At 37.0% G+C, this 14,133-nt stretch overlaps 1 protein-coding gene across 1 annotated transcript in view; it reads left to right on the top strand.

Annotated features, from left to right (window-relative positions):
* LOC136863584 (spondin-2) overlaps positions 1 to 14,133 on the top strand; it is a 278,873-nt gene that overhangs the window by 148,055 nt on the left and 116,685 nt on the right. The window contains exon 3 of the mRNA XM_067139964.2: positions 730 to 834. Coding sequence (XP_066996065.1) covers positions 730 to 834 — 105 coding nt within the window. The remainder of the gene's footprint in view (positions 1 to 729; positions 835 to 14,133) is intronic.

The raw sequence follows: 14,133 nt of genomic DNA, 5'->3' as shown, positions 1-14,133 counted from the left end.
ACTGTGTCCGACTCCATGGCTAAATGGTTAGCGTGCTGGCCTTTGGTCCAGAGAGTCCCGCGTTCGATTCCCAGCCGGGTCGGGGATTTTAACCTTCATTGGTTAATTCTGATGGCTCGGGGGCTGGGTGCTTGTGTTGTTCCCAACATCCCTGCAACTCACACACCACACACAACACTATCCTCCACCACAATAAAACGCGGTTGCCTACACATGGCAGATGCCACCCACCCTCATCGGAGGGTCTGCCTTACAAGGGCTGCACTCGGCTAGAAATAGCCACACGAAATTATTACAGCTGAAGTCCGGATACACTGCAAGAAAGAAAAGGAAATGCAAAATTGTTGAGATAATAAATGAGAAATGTCCACTAACAACTCTCTCAAAAAAGTATAGCTAAAGAGGTAGCCTGAAACTAAAATGACCGCAGGGTCATATGAACACTCATTTCTCAACCATGACCTATCTTACGTCAGATTTTAGCTAGCGAAGCCAATGACCTATTATTATTATTATTATTAATACTTGGTGTCTTTAATTCTGCCTATAACAGCATTGCACTTACCCTTCGTAAGTAATAGATTAAACATTTTCAGAGATCATGAGCGAAAAGAATAAATATGAAAGAAGGCATGCTGACTTCAAGTTGCTCAACAGCTTGATCGTATTAAACACATCCACTCTCTGAAACAAGCTTATGGGTGTCTCTATTTTTTACAATAATTACAGGTATCCGTGGTGACCAGAATGGTGCCGTCTCCAGACTGGTTTATTGGACTCGACAGCTTGGACCTATGTAAAGGCGGGTACTGGATCGACACCATAAGTATCAGTGTAAGTACCCAAGTAAATCAATATTTTCACTTACAGAGAAAATTAATCAATTGTTTTATCACTATCAAAATTCCAGGTTTTTAAAATGGCACCTTAATTTATTCATAACAATAATACTTGACTTTTTGAAATGAAACTTTTTTTGCAATTTGCATTACGTCGCTCCAACACTGACAGGTCTTACGGCAACGATAGGACAGGAAAGGGCTAGGAGTGGGAAGAAAGTGGCCTCAATTAAGGTACATCCCCAGCATTTGCCTGGTGTGAAAGTGGGGAAACCACGGAAAACCATCTTCAGTGGGGTTCGAACCCACTATCTCCCGAATGCAAGCTCACAGCTTCGCGACCCTAACCGCACAGCCACTTGCTCGGTACGCTATCATTATTATTATTATTATTATTATTATTATTATTATTATTATTATTATTATTATTATTATTATTGGGAGCGTGATTAGCTCAGTGGCTTAGCTGCTGGATACCTACCTGTAAAACGGAGGTTCGAATCTCGGTCGAATCTGGATTGAGATTTTCATCTCAAAAATCACGTGGCGTCGGGAAGGGCTTCCAGCCTTAAACCTACAGCCAAACCCAAAATTAATCTGGGTAACTCCAGTGACCCCAGAAATAACTTTGATAAGCTGAAGAAATGTAAGTAGTAGATTATTATTATTATTATTATTCTTATTATTATTATTATTATTATTATTATTATTATTATTATTATTATTATTATTATTATTATTCAATGGATATGAACAACTTCCATCGTGGTACTGTATTGTTTGCCGAGGAGGCGTGTTTAATAGTGTTTATTTGTACTTTCATAATGTTTTATATTTCCTAGTTTTGATTGTCTTCGTTTGGTTTTGTTCTTTATATTTTCTCCGTAAAGATTAGGGTTGAAAAACTGTAAAATCTGGAGGAAATAAAGATACAAAGATACTACTGTATTGTTTTATTACAACAGTTCCAAGTGATAAACATAATTTCTCCATGTTGCCATATTATGTTGTTCACGGTTATCTGTTCTATATTTTCATTCTCTGTAAGTAGGTCTAAAACTAAATGTATTTAATGGCAATGTATTGTGATTTCTTTTGTAATCACTGGAAATGTGTTACTTTTCCTTCTTTATGAAATATATAGTGCATCTTGTATTTTTAACGTCCTTTAAAAATATATTATCACCGGGCGTGTTGGCCGTGGTGTTAGGGGCGCGCAGCTGTGAGCTTGCATCCGGGAGATAATGGGTGCGAACCCCACTGTCGGCAACCCTGAAGATGGTTTTCCGTGGTTTCCCACTTTCACACCAGGCAAATGCTGAGGCTGTACCACAGCCGTTTCCTTCCCATTCCTAGGCCTTTCCTCTCCCATCGTCGCCATAAGACCTGTCTGTGTCGGTGCGACGTTAAACAAATAGCAAGAAGAAAATTACATTATGCACATTGGAGTGCTTTCCTAATTACGAAAACTATGTAACGGTTTTAATTCCTGCAGCCTGTGTATTTGCTACTTCACTACGCCCACTAGTTTTGATCGCTGAAAACATGGCCGTCTTACAGGTAGGTATCCAGCAGCTAAGTCACTGAGTTAATCACGCTCCCAATAATAATAATAATAATAATAATAATAATAATAATAATAATAATAATAATAATAATAATAATAATAGCGTATGACCTCCGGAGAGGCCCGATGCAACAGCCACTCTATGGTCTTCTTTCTAGCTCGTTGGTTCGAACCAAGGCCTTAGCCGACTTATCGAAACTGTCCAAAAACTGTATGTTCTCAAAAAGTGTATTTATTTGAACAATTTCGGTGGTGATAGGTTATTGTTCTCGTGTTCTTCACTAAAAGTGTTTTCTTTATATTTTCATTTACCTGTGCAGTAGGTGTATAGATTAATACGATGGGTCGTATATGCTGTGTGCCTGGATGTTGAGTCCAGTTATAGGGATAGTGCACAAGCTTCAGTATTCAGACTTCCAAAATACCCAGTATTAAGACAAAAATGGGTTAGGTACATTTATAGGAAAAACTTCGGACTAAATTGTAATAGTGTTGTGTGCATTAATCATTTTGATACCAAATGTATTGTTAGGGGAGATATTTTACCTATAGAAGATGGTGAGCCAGTTCGAGTTCCACGCAATGTTCCGAACTATTGATGCCTATCCTAGCATTTTCCAAAAATCAGCCAACGTACCTGACTACAAAATTAAGTCAGTCCCGGAAAGATCCGAAAAATCGTAAGCAAGAGTTACGATTGAGAGTTGAAAATAACTTTAACAGTGGTGCAAGAATTATATATTTGATCATTTTTCAGTGTTTTACAATCGGGGTGCGTAATCGAAACCTAACCCCATTTCTCGTAAAAGAAAATGAGAATTACGTTCCTTTTTTATAAATTACAAGAGGATGATGTGCCATCAATTCCGGTAGTTTTAAGGTGACTTGTGCTTTACATGTTCAAGTGTACCATAGAGTATCACTGTACCTACTGAACATTTCAGATGGATTTTGAAGAGTGAAGGACAGGAAGGCTTGAAATGCAATAGATGGAGCAAGTTTGATTCATTGGTAATACATCTTGGAAATTTCTCAGATTCTAGTGTTACAATCAGTGACAGACTAATTATGTTAATACATTTTTGTAAAAGATGCTCTCAAAGTGGGCAATGACTCCAACAAGCGGACAGTTAATAAAGTAAAATTAGCATTACAGCAACGGGAATTGTGTGAAACAAATCAGGTACGTTATTCTGTAGAATTATCAGTATGGGCTGCGAATCTTTCATTTCCATTACCCGGTGAATATCATTTTCTCAGGTTTACAAATGTAAAGCATTCTTACAAGAAAAAGTAAGCCTTCTTAAGGAGCATGAAATAATAGTAACAGTGATGTTTGATGAGATTTATGTGAATTCTGAGTTCTGGTACAAAGCGGGTATAATTTATGAGTGGGGGAAAACTGTTCACAAGTAGACCCAAAAAGTACCGTGCAGATTTTCATGTACTTTACCTTATCTTCCGATTTAAAGAATGCGATAGGTCTTTTCCCTGTGAAGAACATAAATGCCGACAACCTGTTAAATCTAACTAATCTATATATATAAAGTAGCTTGTCCTGACTGACTGACTGACTGACTGACTGACTGACTGACTGACTGATTCATCATCGCCGAGCCAAAACTACTGGACATAAAGAAATTAAATTTTGAGGATATATTCATATTAAGATGTAGGTGCTCGCTAAGAGAGGATTTTTGGATATTCCGTCGCTAAGGGGGTGAAAAGGGGGGTGAAATTTTAAAATGAGTGTGCCTATATCTCAAAACTTTAAAAGTTTACAGATGTGAAAATTGGTATTTAGAATCTTCTTTAAAAATAAGGAAACACGTATTTTTTTGTTTTCAGAAAATCCCAATAGGAGTGGTGAAAAAGGGTGAAAAGGGGGTTTAATGCCTTTAATCAGGATACCGGTACTTATATCTCAGAAACTGAAGATACTACAGACCTCAAAATTGGTACTTTTGATCTCTTTCAAAAATAAAGAAACACATATTTTTTTTGTTTTTGGAAAATCCAATTAATGCGAGGGTGAAAAGGGGGGTGAATTTTTTAAAATGAGTGCATCTATATCTCAAAAGTTTTAAAGTTTAGAGATGTAATAATTGGCATTTAGAATCTTCATTAATGATAAAGGAACACGTATTCTTTGTTTTAGGAAAATCCCAATAAGAGGGGAGAAAAGGGGTGAAAAAGGGGTAGAATGCCTTTAAAGAGAATACTTATATCTTAGAAACTGAAGATATTACAGACCTGAAAATTGGTGTTTGGGATCTCCTTTAAAAATAAACGCGTATTTTTTTGTTTTTAGAAAATCCAATTAATGGTTGGGGGGGGGGGGTAAAAGGGAGATGATTTTTTAATATGAGTGTATCTATACCTCAAAACTTTTAAAGTTTATATATGTAAACATTGGTATTTAGAATGTCCTTTAAAAAATCCAATTAATCGGAGGGGGAAATGGGGTGAATTTTTAAAATGAGTGAATCTATATCTCCAAACTTTTTAAGTTTGCAGATGTAAAAATTGGTATTTAGAATCTTCATTAAAAGTAAAGAAACACGTACTTTTTTGTTTTCGGAAAATCGCAATAGGAGGAGTGAAAAGGGGTGAAAAAGAGGTTGAATGCCTTTAATGAGGCTACTTATATCTCAGAAACTGAAGATATTACAGACCTGAAAATTGGTGTTTGGGATCGCCTTTAAAAGTAAACAAACACGTACTTTTTTGTTTCTGGAAAATCCAATTAAGAGGGGGTGAAAAGGGGGTAATATTTTAAAATTAGTGTATCCGTATCTCAAAACTTTTAAAGGTTATAGATGTGAAAATTGGTATTTAGAATCTCCTTTAAAAATAAAGAAACACGTATATTTTGTTTTCGGAAAATCCTAATAGGAAGGGTGGAAAAGGTTGAAAAAGTGGTCGAATGCCTTTCATGAGTCTACTTATATTTCAAAACCTGAAGATATTACAGACCTGAAAATTGGTGTTTGGGATCTCTTTTAAAAATAAAGAAACACGTATTTTTTGTTTTTGGAAAATCCAATTAATGGGGGTGAAAAGGGGGTGATTTTTAAAAATGAGAGTGTCTATATCTTAAAACTTTTAAATTTACAGATGTAAAATTGGTACTTGGAATCTCCTCTAAAAATAAAGGAACACGTATTTTTTTGTTTCCTTAAATCCCAATAGGAGGGGTTTAAAAGGGTGAAAAATGGGTTCAATGCCTTTAATGAGGATACATATATCTCCGAAACGAAAGATATTACAGAACTGAAAATTTGTATATGGGATCTCCTTTAAAAATAAACACGTATTTTTAGTTTTTGGAAAATCCAATTAATGGCGGTTAAACAGGAGTGACAAAATGGTGTGAAAGACTATATCTCCAGAATATCTTGGAAACGTAAAATGTTACAGTCGTAAAAAGTGGGTGTTTGGAATCTCATGTAAATGTAAAGAAACATAGGTGATTTGTTTTTGGAAACTCCTTTTAAGGGGAACTCAAAAGGGGTGAAATTTTAAAATGAGAATTTTTACAGTATGTCTAAAAAAACGTAACATGTTACATAAGTGAAAAATGGATATTTTATCTCTATTAAACATAAAGAAACGTGTATTTTTAGTTTTCGGAAATACCACTTGGCTGGAGGGGGGGGGGGTGTGTAAATGTTTCTAAAAATGGTGTTGAATTCTTTTAATTAGGCTACTGATATCTCAAAAATGAAGATGTTACAGACGTGAAATTTGATATTTAGAATCTGCTTTAAAAGTAAACAAACACGTACTGTCGGAAAATCCAATGAAGTTGGGGGGGGGGGGGTGAAAGAATTGAAAAATTAATTGACTTAATTGTATGAGAATACATACATCTAATAAAAACTAAAGTTGTTACAGACGTGATAATTCGTATTTGGATCTTCTTTAAAAGCAAAGAATAACGCGTTTTTGGGGGGAAACCATCTTGGAGGGCGGGAGTGTAAAGGAGTTGAATTCCTTTCGTGAGGACACATAAATCAAAAACTGAAGAATTTTGAGTCGTGATAATTGGTATTTAGAAGATCCTTTACTGTTAAAGAAACAAGTATTTTTGCGGGAAAATTCACTTGGGGGGGGGGGAGTAGTGTGAAATGAAGTGCAAAAAGTAAATTATTTTTATGGGGATACTTATATCTCAGAGCTGAAGGTAATAGACGTGAACATTGGTGTTTGGAATCTCCCTTAAACATAAAGAAACAAGCCTTCTCTTAATTTTTCTTGGGGGGGGGGTGAGGTGGCGGTAAATAAACTTAACGGCGGTGGGATGTAAAAGGAGGTGAGACCAATTGATTTTACTCTTATTAATGTACTTATAAGGATCCTCCGTTGCTCAGGCGGCAGCGTGCCGGCCTCTCACAGCTGGGTTCCGTGGTTCAAATCCCGGTCAGTCCATGTGTCATTCGTGCTGGACAAAACGGAGGCGGGACAGGTTTTTCTCCGCATACTCCGGTTTTCCCTGTCATCAGCCATTCCAGCAACACATAATAATAATAATAATAATAATAATAACAATAATAATAATGTTCCGGACCGTCGTCAAATGTGCGGACCGCGCTGGAAACGGCTCCTGGACGGGTTTCAGTGCCGCAAGGCATCCAATATGACACCACGCCGGATCTCCTGAAGGATTTTATCCATATTAAAAATGATTATAGGAAAAGATGGCACAGATTTACGGACCCAACTGACCGGGAGGAATACCTGAGCCTAACCCGGGAAGTACGAAATCGATTGCTGAAAAGAAAGATTGAAAAATTGGAGGAAACGTGCCGTAAAATAATAGAAAACGAGTCATATCGGGAATTTTGGTGGATTCTCGCAGAAAACGAGTCAGATCGCGAATTTCGGAGGATTATATATCTAAAACAATAAGCATTCAATTATAAATTTCAGTATAATACCGTAGCGAAGCACGGGTATCTTGCTAGTCTATATATATATAAAATAGCTTGTCCTGACTGACTGACTGATTCATCATCGCCGAGCCAAAACTACTGGACATAATGAAATGAAATTTTGGGGATACATTCATATTAAGATGTAGGTGCTCGCTAAGAGAGGATTTTTGGATATTCCGTTGCCAAGGGGGTGAAAAGGGGGGGTGAAGTTTTAAAATGAGTGCACCTATATCTCAAAACTTTAAAAGTTTACAAATGTAAAAATTGGTATTTAGAATCTTCTTTGAAAATAAGGAAACACGTATTTTTTAGATTTCAGAAAATCCCAATAGGAGCGGTGAAAAGGGGTGAAAAAGGGGTTGAATGCCTTTAATCAGGATACCGGTACTTATATCTCAGAAACTGAAGAAATTACAGACCTGAAAATTGGTACTTTTGATCTCTTTTAAAAATAAAGGAACACGTATTTTTTTGTTTTTGCAAAAGCCAATTAATGGGAGGGTGAAAAGGGGGTGAATTTTTAAAATGAGTGAATCTATATCTCCAAACTTTTAAAGTTTGCAGATGTAAAAACTGGTATTTAGAATCTTCATTAAAAATAAAGAAACACGTATTTTTTTGTTTTCGGAAAATCGCAATAGGAGGAGTGAAAAGGGGTGGAAAAAGGGTTGAATGCCTTTAATGAGGCTACTTATATCTCAGAAACTGAAGATATTACAGACCTGAAAATCGGTGTTTGGGATCTCCTTTAAAAATAAAGAAACACGTATTTTTTTGTTTCTGGAAAATCCAATTAAGGGAGGGGGGAAAAGGGGGTAATATTTTAAAATGAGTGTATCTATATCTCAAAACTTTTAAACGTTATAGATGTGAAAATTGGTATTTAGAATCTCCTTTAAAAATAAAGAAATACTCATTTTTTGTTTTCGGAAAATTCCAATAGGAAGGGTGGAAAAGGGTGAAAATGGGTTGAATGACTTTAATGAGGCTACTTATATTTCAGAACCTGAAAAATGGTGTTTGGGATCTCCTTTAAAAGTAAAGAAACACGTATTTTTGGTTTTTGGATAATCCAATTCATTGGGGGGGGGGGGGTGAAATGGGGGTGAATTTTTAAAATATGTGTATCTATATCTCAAAACTGTTATAGTTTATAGATGTAACAATTGGTATTTAGAATCTCCTTTAAAATAAAGAAACACGTATTTTTTGTTTTCGGAAAATCCCAATGGGAAGTGTGAAAAAGGGTGAAAAATGGGTTGAATGCCTTTAATGAGGCTACTTATATTTCAGAACCTGAAGATGTTACAGACCTGAAAATAGGTATTTGGGATCTACTTTAAAAATAAAGAAGCAGGGATTTTTTCGTTTTTGCAAAGTCCAAATAATGGGGGGTGAAAGGGGGGGGGGTGAATTTTTAAAATGAGTGTGTCTACATCTTAAAACTTTAAAAGTTTACAGATGTAAAAACTGGTATTTAGAATCTCCTTTAAAAATAAAGAAACACGTATATTTTGTTTTCTGTAAATCCCAATAGGAGGGGTGTAAAAGGGTTGAATGCCTTTAATGAGGATATATATATCTGAGAAACAGAAGATATTAAAGAACTGAGAATTTGTATATGGGATCTCCTTTAAAAATAAAGAAACACGTATTTTTTGTTTTTGGATAATCCAATTAATGGCGGTTAAACAGGAGTGACAAATTGGGGTGAATTTTTCGAAAGACAATATCTACAGAATATCTGAGAAAGGTAAAATGTTACAGACGTAAAAAGTGGGTATTTGGAATTTCCTGTAAATGTAAAGTAACATAGGTGATTTGTTTTTGGAATATCTCCGTAAGGGGAATTAAAAAGGATTGAAGTTTTAAAATGAGAATTTCTACAGTATATATCAAAAAACTTAATATGATACAGAAGTGGAAAATGGTATTTTTTAAATCTGTATCTAAAATATAGAAACTTGTATTCTTAGTTTTCGGAAATACCACTTGTGTGGAGTGGGGGGAGGGTGAAAGTGACTGAAAATGGTGTTGATTTCTTTTAATTAGGCTACTGATATCTCAAAAATGACGATGTTACAGACGTGAAATTTGATATTTGGAATCTGCTTTAAAAGTAAAGAAACACGTATTTTCGGAAACTCCAATGGAGCGGGGGGGGGGGGGCTTGAAAGAATTGAAAAATTAATTGACTAAATTGTATGAGAACACATACATCTAATAAAAATAAAGTTGTTACAGACGTGAAAATTGGTATTTGGATTTCCTTTAAAAACAAAGAAAAACGCGGTTTGGGGGGAGGAGGAACCATCTTGCGGGGCGGGAGTGAAAAAGAGTTGAATTCCTTTCACGGGGACACATAAATCAAAACTTAGGAACTTATAGTCTTGATAATTGGTATTTAGAAAATCCTTTAGTATTCAAGAAACAAGTAAGTTTTTGCCGGAATAGTCACTTGGCGGGGGAGGGGGGAGGGTGAAATGAAGTGAAAAAAGTGAATTATTCGTGTGAGGTTTCTTATATATCAAAACTGAGGGTAATAGACGTGAACATTTGTGCTTGGAATCTCCTTTAAAAAAAAGGAAACACTCCTTCTTTTAATTTTTTGGGGGAGGGAGTAAATAAAATTAACGGCGGTGGGGTGTAAAATGAGGTGAGACCAATTGATTTTACTGTTCATAATGTACTTATAAGGAGCCTCCGTTGCTCAGGCGGCCTCTCACAGCTGGGTTCCGTGGTTGAAATCCCGGTCACTCCATGTGACATTCGTGCTGGACAAAACGGAAGCGGGGCAGGTTTTTCTCCGGATACTCCGGTTTTCCTGTCATCATTCATTCCAGCAACACTGTCCAATATTTCATTTCATTTGTCATTCATCGACCATTGCTCCAGAGGAGTGCTTCGGCAGCCGGCACAATTCGTATTGTCGCCGCTAGATGGGGCTTTATTCATTCAATTCCTGACCCTGTCGAATGACTGGAAACAGGCTGTAGATTTTGGATGTACTTATTCTGATCATAAAACGATCATTTTTTATCTTTCCTGCGTTCGATTTCAGCAGCCATCTTTTCCTTGGGAGAACGTTCTTAGATTACAGTAGACTCTCCTGGCATATAAATAATAATTTGAGCACATTTGAAATAAACGATAGGAATGAGATTGACCGTCAAATTGTTCACCTCTATAATAAGGTCAATAATGCACGGAAGTATGTCATTCGTATCGCCAGAAATCCCGCACACTTGCCTAGGCGCGACATTGGTGCTGGTCACATGCTCATCAATGACAGTGGCAGCAGATGTAATTTACCGCCAAGTAGCGGTCTTGCATATTGCTGTGGGGTCTAGAACATCTAATAATAATAATAATAATAATAATAATAATAATAATAATAATAATAATAATAATAATAATAATAATTTTCTGGACCGTCATCAGATTGTGCGGACCGCGCTGGAAACGGGCCGTGGTCTGGTAATGACCACGAATACAGTCCGGCCGCGGGTGCAGTACCGCCAAGGCACCCAAGACGACACCACGCCGGATCTCCTTCAGGATTTGATCCATACTAAAAATGATTATAGGAACAGATGGCAAAGATTTAGGGACCGCGTGGAATACCTGGAACTAGCCCAGGAATTTCGAAATCGATTGCTGGAAAGAAAGATTGAAAAATGTGAGGAACATTGCCGTAATCTCTCAGAAAACGAGTCAGATCGCGAATTTCGGAGGATTATTTATAAAATGTTAAGTATTTAATTATAAATTGCAGTATAATACCGTAGCGAAGCACGGGTATCTTGCTAGTGAAGTTATAAAAGTGATGCATGAAACAGCTCTTAATGTTGTTAGTTTAATATGTGATAATCATAGGACCAATAGGACAATGTTTGAGCTTTCATGTGGTGGCTAAAACCGTGCGTACCTAACCTGTACGATTCATCAAAGCAGACATTTATTTTCTTTGATAACGTACATTTACTTAAGTGTGTTAGGAACAATTGGTTAAATAGAGCTAATGAAACTTTTAACACCCCTAATGTTCGGGAAATATTTGATCCAATTTCTGGCATGCCAAGTATTACTGACGGTGCAGTTAACTGTGAATACATTACTGTCGCAGCCAAATGTTCTGATTTGAAGGATTTATTCCATTCTGAAAAAGTATATAACTGAAGTTGGCACCACATTTATGCAGGAAAGCCCTATATCCATCTTCTATAGAGAGGAAGAACGTTATGCTAGCAGTTAATATTTTCAATGTAAAGAATATTGCTGCATTGAAAATGCTAAAAAAAATCAAGGGAGTGAAGATTTCGATTGGAACTGCAAAGTTTTTGAAACTCATTACTAAGTGGTTGAATACTTGCTACGTGCAGCACCCAATTAAAGAGAAATATATTCGAATTGATGATGACCATCCTACCAGTGGCCCTAACGATCCAACGATTTCATTTCTAGAGAGTTTTAAACTTTTCTGGGTATCTGGCACATCAGTCACTGATGACAAACTGGCTTAGAAAACTTATATTGCCTTGACTCCTTCGCTTGTAGCATTGCTTGGGATGTGTGGATACGTTTTCAGTACATATGATCTTTCATATATACTTACTGCCAAATTGAAAAATTATGGATTGGAAGGAAGGTTTAGTGCCTACAGACGTCTAAGTGGATTTACCTAGAATGTTTCAGTTGAGCAGACGTTAGAATCTGATAGATAACTTCAAGTACCGGGTATAATGAAAATTAAGACTGCACAACTTGGTGAGTTTTCTTTGAAAGATTCCTCATTGGCCATTAATAAAGTTGCAAAGATGGGGGGCATCATTGAAAATCTACAAACTTTGGAAACAGCCCTGGGAGGTTTGGACAGTATTACAATTACCCCAGAGACACGCAACGTTTTGGTTTGTATTGCAAGCTACACTACTTTTAAAGGTACAGGAAGATTAGGAGGTAGTACATGTTCTGATCGTTTCCAAGCGCTGCAATCAGAGGAAGAAATGAGTGAACGTTGTGATTCAGATTTATTTTACTATTTTACTCTAGTTAACCGTGGTAGTCCGACTCGTTGGTTGAGTGGTCAGCGTACTGGCCTTCGGTTCCGAGGGTCTCGGGTTAGATTCTCGACTGGATCGGGATTTCAATCGCTTCTGATTCATTCTTCTGGCTCGGGGACTGGGTGTATGTGTCCATCCCAACACTCTCCTCATCATATTCACATAACATACCTGACTACCAACCACCACAAAACACGCAATAGTGCTTACATACCTCCATATAGGGTTGGCGTCAGGAAGGGCATTCGACCATAAAACAGAGCCAAATCCACATGTACAACACAGTTCGCACCCTCGACCCCACAGCTGTGGGGAAAAGGCGGTAGGAAAAGAAGACGACTCTGGTAAACCGTGGTGGACTGAAACGCCCCTCACCCATTCTTGTATTTCTGTGTGCTCAGATGTTCAGACTGTTCTAGGTTCTGAATAGTAAAGTTTATGAAGAGGACTTTTTAAAATTAGACAAATATCAGTATGAAATGGTTACTTTAGGCATGCAGCTAAGTGAAGCATTATTATCAACTGGAATGATGTCTGCAAATGTGGTACCCCATTAAAATATCACATTAAGAAGTGCATCAAAATTCTCTCAACGTTTTTATCACCAATGATATTAAAGTCTTAGAAGAAAACAATGCTTTTAAAGGCATAGCCAAGAAAGTAGAAAGTCAAAAACCGAAAAGGAAAGTTGATGACCCTAACGAACTGAAACTGCAGATATGCAAACTGATGAAACTAGGCAGCAAGTAGATTCATTGTCCAGTAATAAGGCAAATGATTCGATTATCTCTATTTTTATATTATTATTATTATTATTATTATTATTATTATTATTATTATTATTATTATTATTATTATTATTATTATTATTATTATTATTATTATTGAAATTTTGTACGAGAAATGTATTTGTTTACGTGTTTTACATGGTTGTGGGTCATGGTGATGTTGCATGGTATTTAATGCAAGGTTAAAAATGCTATGTGTTGACATCTATTTATCTTATTTTCAGTCAGGAGTTTGATATGTGAAAATATTTTATGGTGTGTGTATGTTTCAACCAAACGTTGATAAGTACACTGCTGTGCAAACCTTAAGGACGAAAGTAGTTTTCGCATGTTGTGTCACTGCCGAGTAACATAGGAAAAACTGCTACAGTATGGTGCGGTAGGCAACTGAAAGGAATATGCGATGAGACGAACAGAAATGACACTTTTATTCAAAGACAATTAATTAAGCGTAAGTCACTGCGACTCATGATGGTCGCCTGGACATCACAAAAGAAGGGACATGGTTCTTAAAAGGGTGTATGATCACCACGGACAGCGATACATGTCCTTCAACTGCAATATGTTCCCATGCTGGCCACAAGATTGGTAAGGAGTTCTTGTGGTAGAGCATTCCATTCGTCCACCAGCGCGGTTGACGAGTGCTGGATGGTCGTTGATGCATGTGGACGTGCTTCACTACGTCTGCCCAATATGTTCCACTCATGCTCGATGGGATGTAAGTAGTGGGAACGGGCAGGCCAGTCCATTCGCCGAATATCCTCTCGTTCCAAGAGCGCTGTTCGAAGCGGCCATGCATTGTCATCCATAAAAATGAAGTCAGGGCTAAATGCTCCCCTGAAAAGACGCACATAGGGAAGGAGTACACTGTCACAATAACGATGACCGGTGAGTGTACCACGTTCAAAGATTTGGAGGTAGGTACGCACATGCAACATT

The sequence above is a fragment of the Anabrus simplex genome, chromosome 2 (assembly GCF_040414725.1).
Source record: "Anabrus simplex isolate iqAnaSimp1 chromosome 2, ASM4041472v1, whole genome shotgun sequence".
NCBI lineage: Eukaryota > Metazoa > Arthropoda > Insecta > Orthoptera > Tettigoniidae > Anabrus > Anabrus simplex.
Note: the sequence above shows the minus strand (reverse complement) of the source record. Positions and strands in the feature narration are given on the sequence as shown.